A 10,799-nucleotide genomic window follows, 5' to 3' on the forward strand; every position below is an offset into this window, starting at 1 on the left:
GCCCCTTCGCAGTTCTCCAGGTCGGCCCCTTCAGCATGGTCGCTCCTTCGGGGATTCTGAGGGTTGGCTTTGATACCAAATGTTAAGCACCTAGTCAATACTACCCAAAAGACCGGCCTGTTAGGAACGAAAGACATAGGTACTTAACCCTTAGCCCAGGACCAGGGCATCCCATAACACCCAGGATCTGGGTGCGTGTACTGTGACATCACAAATTGTTATAGTCCCTAGTCATGGATCTAGTAACTCGACGAGGTATAGATGAATCCAGCACGTTAAGAAGGTTTGACTCACTGTAATGATCCAAGAATAAACTTGTTCTCTTTACTGAATTCGTTTCCCTTGAAAAGGAATTTCTTTTTCTTAATTATGGATGAAACCAGAGAATCAATGGAGCTCCTTGATGCCCCAACGTGGAACCCCCTTTCTTATGACTCACGTCAAGGTAGGGTTTCCTCCACCATGCAATACTAGTACCTTACGTAAAAAGAAACAAAATTCTAATCTTCAATACTTAGAACAAGATTAAGAATTACCTCTTGACGTCAACACCAATCCAGCAACCAGAATTTGTCCTCCTTCCTGGTTAGCTCACGCCAACCCTTCTCCCTTTCTGGAATTTTCGTGAAAGAAAAGGTCTTCTCTTGCAGCTCGGAAGAGAAAGGTAATTCCTCTTCCTTTTCCTTCCAAGATCTCCTCAAAGACTCCCCAATGGATGCAGCAAACCACCAAGAGAGTTCACACCAAGAACCCTAGAATAGGGAGCCTAGCAAGAACCTAAATTACCCTAGTTTATGTTAATTCCGAACTTGCTTTATTTCTCCATCCTTACCCCTTAAATAGGGTAATTAACATCAACATAGGTTAGGGTTATAAAGCCCAATTCTACCCCTACCTTTAAGTCTTATTACAAATCAATAAAATTCAAAATTAAAAGCAACATAAATAAGAAAAGTAAAGTAGATGACACAGTGTTATTGAGTCCATAACATCTGCGCCCCCCCCCCCCCCCCCCCCCCCCCCCCCCCCCCCTTGGAGATCGAGTTTGTCCTCAAGCTCAAAAGCTGGGTAGACCTGGTGGAAGTTGTCGAGTTGCTCCCATGCTGCATAGTTGTGGCCGATTGCTGCCCAGTAATGGCATGAAAGGAGATGTCCGGTGGTTCTTCCTCTATCATATCCTTTGTCACCTTGATATCCTCATCTTCAATCTTATCAATCAAAAAAATCTTTTGCACTGATACCCAGCCCGATATGGTTCATCACAGTTTTAACACAGATTATTAGCCCGATGTTCCGCCATCTCAGTACTTATCAATTTTTTTATATAAGGAGGTGTAGGATGACTAGATCTCGGATCCCCCATCAAGTAATACCCGGGTTGTTTCTCGGAGGAATGCGCTCCCCTTGCCCCGTGGATGGAGCGCTCCGCTCCCCTGACCATGGAGGTAGTCTGTGTTGTGCCTTTTGTCGCAGTTCTAAAGCACGAGCTATATTCATAGCGCTGGATAAGTCAACAGGTGCATAGAGCTCCACCTCAAGCTTTAACGCCTCAGTCAGTCCTGCTGTAAACAACGCAACTTGCTGATCCACTTGTACCATACTACTGGCTCGTGCTAATTTTTCCTGGAACAGTTTTTCATATTGCTCCATGGCCCCAGTTTGGTGTAACAAAACCAAATCTCCCAAAGGGTTGCTGTAAGCCGAAGGACCAAAACGAAGAGAGCATAGTCACTTAACGTCATCCCAATCTACCACGTTGCTATCAACCTCAACTAGTCGGTACCAAAGTTGTGCTTCCCCTAGTATGTGGAAAACAACCACGTTGACTCGGTCATAAGCTGGAACTCGCTGATGGCTAAATTTTTTTTTGCATCGATACAGCCATATTAAAGGGTCTTCTAACCCATTATTAGTAGGGAATTCCATTTTAGTATACCTCGGAATAGTGCTTTCCCCCTGGTAGAAGTGTCCCCCCAAAATGAGGGGTCCTTGCTATCCCGAGAAACTCATGCGACTAGGAAATTCATCTCCCCCTCTGTTATACGAATGGCCCCCTCCTCTCTGATCTGGAATGAGAGGTACAGTGCCTCCCCCCTGGTTGAGGTGTCCCCCCGGAATGAAGGGTCCTTGCAGACCCGAGAAACTCGTGTGTCTAGTAAACTCATCTCCCCCTCTGATCTGCGAATGGTCCCCTAGAATTGGGTTCTTGCCAGTGCTCAAACCAGTCTCCATGTTATCCATCCTTCCTTTCAAGCTTTCCAAACTGAGAGTGAACTTCTCCTCCAATGCAGCAAATTTCTTGCCAGTAGTCAGACCAGTCTCCATGCTATCCATCCTTCCGTTCAAGGTCTCCATATCGATATCGATTTTGGAGAACCTCTCTAGGACTGTATCAAATTTTCTTTCAAGCAATTCAAAGTATTCATTGGTGCTTCTCTCTGCCGGGTTACCCTGCTCTGATACCAAGTTGTTATGGTCCCTAGCCATGGATCTAGTAACTCGGTGAGGTATAGATGAATCCAGCACGTTAAGAGGGTTTGACTCACTGTAATGATCCAAGAACAACCTGTTCTCTTTGCTGAATTCGTTTCCCTTGAAAAGGAGTTTCCTTTTCTTAATTATGAATGAAACCAGAGAATCAATGGAGCTCCTTGATGCCCCAACGTGGAACCCCCTTTCTTATGATTCACATCAAGGTAGGGCTTCCTCTACCATGCAATACTGGTACCTTACGTAAAAATAAATAGAATTCTAATCTTCAATACTTGGAACAAGATTAAGAATTACCTCTTGACGTCAACACAAATCCAGCAACCAGAATCCGTTCTCCTTCCTGGTTAGCTCACGCCAACCCTTCTCCCTTTCTGGAATTTTCGTGAAAGAGAAGGTCTTCTCTTGCATCTCGGAAGAGAAAGGTAATTCCTCTTCCTTTTCCTTCCAAGATCTCCTCAAATACTCCCCCATGGATGCAACAAACCACCAAAAGAGTTCACACCAAGAACCCTAGAATAGAGAGCCTAGCAAGAACCTAAATTACCCTAGTTTATGCTAATTCTGAACTTGCTTTATTTCTCCATCCCTTAAATAGGGTAATTAACATCAACATAGGTTAGGGTTATAAAACCCAATTCTACCCCTACCTTTAAGTCTTATTACAAATCAATAAAATTCAAAATCAAAAGCAACATAAATAAGAAAAGTAAAGTAGATGACTCAGTGTTATTGAGTTCATAACAAAATGTTGGATATGCCAGAAAGAAGGACACTTTGCTTGCGATTGTCCTAATGATAAGAAAAAATGGCAGTACAATACCTATATGGTGTTAGTCGTAGAAAAAGGACTAGAAATCATTTATCATGATGAAATCCAATCAGACGATGAAGTATATGAACTTCATTTCGAGACAGAGATTTCTACTTCGAAAAACTCGGAAAACATGTTAGATGCATTAGGAACATTTTCCGAATGAGTATCCAGCATGTAGCCTCTAGAAATTCATATATCACGGTCATGATAAAGCTTCTGGGATATATCAAATTCCATATACACACTTGTAGATACTGGAAGTTCTTATTGTCTAGCCAGAAAAAATTTACTCCCAACCAATTTATGGAAAACACTTGAAGTACCTCTTCAAGTAATAGTTGGCTCAAGAGAAAACATGTACCTTCTTGCAGCAGCCACAAATGTTCATCTCGACATTGGAGGTGAAAAATTCATGATCCCAAAACTAATAAGTTTAGGACCAAGTATAAACCCAGGACCCGACTTAGTCCTAGGAAATGAATAGTTAATGTTCCATGCCCCTGTCAAACAAACACCATCAAATTATAAACTTCGCTGTCGAACCAAACGAGAAATAGATAATTCTACTGTATATGTATACGCAGTAAAACCCATTGAAGTCTTTGCCATTTCTGGCAATGGAGAGGTTTTCCATCAAGTCTTCAAAAAATGCAACAAACGTTGTGATGAGGTTCCCCCCTCTAGAATCTCTCCTCCTCACAGAATCCTATGATACAGAAGTTCAACAGCTTCTGGATTCCACTTGTTTGGAAAAACCTTTAGAATTGTGGAATAAACAAAAACCGTATGCAGACCTCGAACTTCTTGATCCTGAAAAAGAAATTAGAGAAAAACCTATGGTTTACACTCCATCTAATGTTGAAGAATTCTCAATACAGATAAATGATCTACTCATTCAAGGGTTAATTCGAACAAGTTATTCTCCACATACATCTCTTGTTTTCCTTGTCTGGAATTATGCTGAGATAAAACTTGAAAAAGCTAGAATGCTCATTAACTATAAAAAGGTTAATGAAACCACAAAAATGGATGGTTATTATCTTCCTAACAAAGAAAGGTTAATAGCCACAATAAGAGGAAAACAATGGTTTTTCAAGTTTGATTGCAAGTCAGTGTTTTGGCAAATTCGTCTAACCGAACGAGCTATCCCCTTACTGCATTTAGTTGTCCTTTGGGACATTATGAGTGCCTTGTCATGCCCTTTGGGTTAAAACATACTCCAAATATCTTTCAAAGAAGAATGGATGACATTCTCAAACCATTTTTCAAATTTTGTTTAGTTATGTTGACGATATCCTTGTTTTCTCTGAAAACAAAGACCGACATAAAGAACAACTACTTAAGGTATTAAATACCTTAAAAATGTTGGGATAGCACTTAGTAAAAAGAAATCAGAATTTTTTAGGTCTAAAATAGTCTTTTTAGGTTTAAACATATCCAAAGGAGAAATAATTCTTCAAAATCACATTCTGGAAAAATTAGCAGATTTTCCAAATGAAATTGAAGATGTGAAACAACTTCAACATTTTTTAGGGTGTATAACTTATGCTGAACAATTTATTAAAAATTTCTGCATGTTTGTAATATATAAATCTCTACAGTATTTGTTTGTGTTTAATTTCCGCATATAAATATATTTGAAATATAATTGAGTGTTTATGTATCCTTATAATCTTAACAGTAATTGTTTAGAATAGTTTCACTTAAATAGTATTGAAATAGTGCCAAATAGGATCGAAGTTAGTTACTTAGTGCTATTTGGCTATGCTCCACGGTAGAAAATGAAATGGAACTGTGTTCTACCCTGCTGAAGCAGCCATTGAGCCGCATCAGTTGACATGTACGGCTTGGGGACCTCTGAAAACCATGAGGCTGCATAGTGATTTAGCCCACGTGCTGGTAAGCTGGCAGGAATAGGGTCAAACCCTGAATAACATTAAGTAGCAGCAGAAGTCATATTGGGCCTATTACAAACTATTAGGTCACCATTATAAGGAGTTTACTGTCAGAGATTACTATTGTGAAAATTTGGTATCAGAACCAGTACACCCGAGACTGAGTCATGTATTGCATCCATGGAAACTCTCGCTTGTGATGTGTAGCGAAGCAGAACTCTCCGCTCATGGGTGTCAGCATCCCTTAAGTAAGGATGGTTGGCTGGGCTGATAGGTACCTTTTGCTGCTCCATTGTCGTGTCTTCCTTTGTGAACCCATTGAAGCATTTATGGCGGCCCCAACCTATGTATTCTAAATTGTTACTGTTAAGATTACAAGGATACATATACACTCAAATAAATTTCAAATATAATTATATGCAGAAATTAAACACAAACAAATATTGTAGAGATTTATATATTACAAACATGCAAAAATTTAAATATTGTTCGCAAAAAAAAAAAAAAAACTAATTACATAAATCCTGAAGTTACCGAGTGTGTTACCGGTCGGCTCCTTCTTTACTACTCAGCAATTACAACTGTTTTGCACATACCATTCTTTGAGAACTTTACTAGAGAGTGCTTGGCAGAAATCGCCTTCTCTTCTCAGATTGCCTTCTTCTTCCAAAAACTTCGATTGTTTTTTCGAATCCCTTCAACTCCGTTTGGGATTCGACTTTATAGCTAGAAGTTGGAAATTCTTTCCTCTTCTGCTCTTGAACTAATGGTTCTTGTTTAAAGATGAATGATAACTTTCGTCTCTGTTCTCTTCCATCTTTACCCTTGCTTTATCGTCTTTTAGCGCCAAAAGAAGGGGTAGATGAGTCTTTTCTCCTTCTGACGTCATTTTGATGTCGTAAGAGAATCTTTATCGCCATCATTCTACTTTTTAAAATTTTGATGTCTTTTGCTATTGCTGATGCATTCATTCTGACATGTTGTCTCTTGACGGGTTCTTGTTGCATAGTTGACACTTGTAGAGTTTGTTGAAAGTGAGTTGGGTCATACCACAAAAACTTTTCTTTTGTATTTTTACTTGCAGGAATTTTTCCACTGAGTAATTTCCCAAGAGTTTCTTCCAAAAATTTATGAACATTTGATGGAGATTCTTTGTAGCTTTTTGATACAATAGTCAACGGCACTGATATCTTGTATACATAACTCTTCTTCTTTTGTACCAGTATTTGGAGGTACTAGATGATATTTTTAATTCCCATAGTCCTTCTATTTTCCAGACTTCTTCAGGACATGGTCGTGATTTTGGTTTAAGCTTTGGATATAAATCCGGTAGTTTTCCTTCATTGTCAAGAACTTCAAGTTTTATAAAAAAAATACTCGGTACGACCTTGTTGTTTTCTATAATTTCTGCTATGGATGAAACAAAGCTCAACCTTATAAATTTAGCCTTGGTAGTGGAGTAGAAAATCTTGCATGCCTCGATTATTTCTTTTGGCAATCTTTCAAGTACAGATAAATCTATTGCTTGTTTAAAGATTTGTCCAATTAGTCCGTATGTGTATAACATATTGACATATTTACTATCCAATTCTGGATGTATCACTGATCGGTTCCAGTGTTCACTAAAGTCTGTGGTCATGAAGGGAATGTGAATTCCCATGCCAATTTTTTCATTCCAGTTTTGGAACTGAGTCTTATGGCAAATTGACTCTTTTGAACTATCACTGGTAGTACCCAGGTGAATTGGTATCAGAGCTAGAAACCCGTGACCGAGTCGGGTACTGCATCCATGGGAACTCTTGCTTGTGATGTGTAGTGAAGCAGAACTCTCCACTCATGGGTGTCGATATCCCTTAGGTAAGGATGGCTAGTCGGGCTGATAGGTACCTTTTGCTGTTGCACTGTGTTACGGTCCCGGGTCATGGATCGAGTAACACGGCGTGGGATTTGTGAATCCAGCACTTAGAATTTACTCACTTCACGTCAAGGGTCTGTGTATGAGTATTTCTCCTTAACCAGTGCTTGGCCAGGAGGAAAGATCCTCTTTTGAGGGTCCTACCAAGTTGTTGTGCTAGGTAGAAGACCCCACAGCAATGCTAACCTTGCTAGAGCAAGGTGCTCTCTTTTCTTGGTCACAGCAAAGAGGGTTTGGCCCTCTTTGTTCCTGCTCTAGCTAAGAATGCAATCCTTCTTTCTTAAATAACTTGAAACACGAGTTTGGGATAGATTAATAACTCTTCTTTGATGCTATGATCAGCTCCCACGTTGCACCAGGATTTGCTCAAGATTTGAGGATAAAAATCCTCACTTTGCTGCTTGGTAAGGGAAGAATTGGGCCTCTCTTGCTGCTGCTGCCGAGAGGGAGGATAGACCTCCTCTTTGGGCTTGGAAAAAGGGCAGGAAGCTCCTTTTCTTAGTAGGGATGATGGTGGATGAATTTGGGTGAAGATGGATGGCAATGGAGGGTGAAGGATAGGTTGGATTTTTGGAGTAAACCCTAAACTCGAGATCAAGAGGTGATCTCAACCTATTTAGACTAGGTTATTCTAAAATCTCAAAGCTTACCTATTTCATTCATACCTATCCCTTAAATAGGGAGTTTTAGGGTTAGGGTTACAATAATTCCCCATAATGCCCTTACATATAAAGTAATTAGAAATAACTCCTACTTAAAACAATATAAGAAATAAATCCTACTTAAAACAATATAAGAAATAAATCCTACTCAAAGAAATATAAGAATTAAATCCTATTGAGTGAGTTGTTGTTGTCTTCTTCGTTGTGTGACTCGGTGTGCTATTGAGTCCACAACATGCTGCGAACCCATTGGAGCATTTATTGCAGCCCCAACCTGCGTTGTGGCACTGGTAGTAACAAATAAAACTGAATTTAAGAGAATCTTATCTCACTCAAGGTAGATGGCATCTCAACCAGCTTGTATAGGCTGAATTTTCTCCACATTGGCTGAAATTGTTTTTTGTATAACTTTCTTGAATGTATTGACAATATCCCACCTTGAAGTTGCATGGAAAATTTGAGCAATTTGAATTTAAACCCTAGGACCCCTACTCTAGTGCAATGCTAAATTATTGGGTTCATTATCTTTAGGTGAACTAAGTGGTTGAAAGAGAAGTTTGAGCATCAACGAGAAAAAGAGAAGAGGAGAGAGAAAGAAAGAGACAAGGTGGAGGGTGGAGAGATGAGAGAAACTCCTGAAAATTATGACAGAAGGTTCTTCAAATACAAGAGAAAACCAAAATTATATAACCTTATGCATTTATTTTGTATTTTAAAAGATGAGATAAATATGGGCTGTTTCCAAACAGTGATAATGATTTTAAGTATATTTATAAAATGAAGGTTCTCCTCAAAGATTACACAAATGGTGTTAGAAAAAATAATTTGCTACATTATATAACGATGATGTTGTCCCAATTTGATGATTTAACTTGGTGCAGTGTGTACAATGAAAGAACAACCTAAAATCCATAAAGAAGGAAAGCCACCACCATAGTTTAGAAAGTTCCAGATATCCAGCTCGGGAAGGAAGCTAATGAGTGAAAAGAGTTGATGCTGTCAGAGTAAAAGTATAAGTCTCTTCCTGTAAAAAATGGGGAATTTAACATATGCATTTATTGTACATTACATAAGGGATTCAACATGTCTAATTGAACTGTGCAGTAGGTATAAGAAATTACATTGTTTTCAGAACTTTATTGTTTCCGTATATGAGAACATGATTTCTAGTCTTAAAGGCGTCAGGACACTTCAGTTACCTTACCCACGAACAGATCCAATGAAATGAGACCTTTCAGTCGGGAGTAAATAAGATCGATCAATTTTTGTGAAATATAAAAGTTGTATTTCTATGAGACGTTCACATCTGTGGTGAATTGAAACCTGAGTACATATATTGATGTCAAGCTTTATTTTGAATGACCAAACTGGTTTCATACTGGCACAGCGACTTCATTTTTACCTTATTCATCCAAAATAACATTTACAACGTCTAAAAAGATTGTGTGATAAGGGATTATCTTCTCTTCGGTTTAGGAGATACGATCTCCATAATTATATTTATCCTTTCTGTTCTAAACTGTATAAATACCGATCGCTAAGTCAGCCAAAGCAATCATCCGATCATAGCAAGAATCATTACGAAAGGTAGCAAGGTCTAAGAGATTTCAGAACATGAGCTGAATCATCTAAACTGCAGATGTCAAACAAGCAAAACAGGCGAGTGGGATGCCCAAAATTTTCAGTTTCTGTTTTGGTCAACCATTATATATTGTCTAAAACCATGCTTAGATGAGCTATATATGATTCTACTGTGTTAGAATTAATACAGAGGACGTAGAGGACGGTCCGTTGCTCAGAAAACCTGATGCCATAGTAACTGCATGAGAAAACATCTTCCGATCCTCTTGTTTGAAAGTGAATTAAAGACACATACCCACCCTCTGTCCTGGATATGAAGTCTGCCCGCTGTACACGAACAGACTAATTACTGTCCTCTTTTTATTTCATCCACCTCAAGTGCTTCCCAATACATCTCTCTTCCTTTATGCGTTTATGGTGAACTTGGGATGCTGGAACGGAGATATACATGCAGTTTAACCATTAAAAAAAGCCGCGTCAATGCTGTAAATTAGATGGCTGGCCTATAAATTTTTCATTATATGCAGTTAAATGTGGCCAGGTGGAGAGGTAAAGGGTACCTTTGCATTTAACCATCTTCTTTATTACTTCTAACCATCAGCACCAACACTTGCCTATTTAGCGCACTCCAAGCAGTTCAGTTGAACCAAGAGAACGAGCTTTGAGTTTGTAGAGACTGAGAGCGATAAAGAGAGAGAGATGGCAAGGTGGTGCATCATGTTCGTTCTCGCCCTAATGGTCGTCGAGGCGACCTGCAGAACTGTCCCCGTTGACGCCGATACTCTCAAGGACGAGAAGAACTTCATCGGCTTTGGTGGGATTGGCGGGTTCGCAGGCGCTGGAGGTGTTGCCGGTGTCGGGTTCCCGACTCTGGGCGGAATTGGTGGTGGTGTTGGTGGTGTCGGTGGTGTCGGTGGGTTGGGTGGCGTTGGAGGGCTTGGAGGAGCCGGGGGTGTTGGCGGCGTTGGTGGTGGAGTTGGCGGTGGTGCTGGTGCTGGTGCTGGTGTCGGCGTTTTGCCATGATCCGGTCCATCCCTTTAAAAGTAACTCGCTTGTTTTTGTCACACATTATAGGTCTTAGCGTTCTTAGTCCGTTTGGCCTTTCCGTTATATCCCCTGAAATGTTCGAGTTTCTGTAGGCGTTTTTGTTTATGTTGGAGTCAGTATCATGCTCTCTGTAAGCTCAACTAGACTTTCACCATGTTTCTCGTCTGCTGCTTTTTATCTTAACAATGACGATAGAAAATTTAGCGAGTGATCTTTAGCTCAGAGATGTACGCTGTGTTTCAGTTTTGTTCTAATGTCTACTCTCCTCATGATTCCATGCACACGTAAGGAAGATTCAAAGCTAAAAACTGTAACAGTGACTGCAAAACTAGGTTTACAGTTGAATAATTCGTCTATTTTTGGTGAGGAAAGAGATGGGATTCATCGCAAAT

The 10,799-nt window shown here is 39.8% G+C and overlaps 1 protein-coding gene across 1 annotated transcript; it reads left to right on the forward strand.

The window, feature by feature from the left end:
• The first annotated feature begins 10,095 nt into the window (after positions 1 to 10,095).
• Positions 10,096 to 10,383, forward strand: LOC137963083 (glycine-rich cell wall structural protein 1-like). Its single transcript, XM_068810265.1, has one exon. It carries the CDS (start codon positions 10,096 to 10,098, stop codon positions 10,381 to 10,383), a length of 288 nt encoding a protein of 95 aa, XP_068666366.1.
• Positions 10,384 to 10,799: the final 416 nt, after the last annotated feature.

The sequence above is a fragment of the Aristolochia californica genome, unplaced genomic scaffold (genome assembly GCF_029961685.1).
Source record: "Aristolochia californica isolate CCGP_79_NKW_82.1479 unplaced genomic scaffold, dmAriCali1.0.hap1 SCAF_4, whole genome shotgun sequence".
Classification (NCBI taxonomy): domain Eukaryota; kingdom Viridiplantae; phylum Streptophyta; class Magnoliopsida; order Piperales; family Aristolochiaceae; genus Aristolochia; species Aristolochia californica.

Bases quoted from the DNA above. Each gene is read 5' to 3' on its own strand.
- LOC137963083 (XM_068810265.1), top strand. From the start codon at position 10,096: ATGGTCGTCGAGGCGACCTGCAGAACTGTCCCCGTTGACGCCGATACT.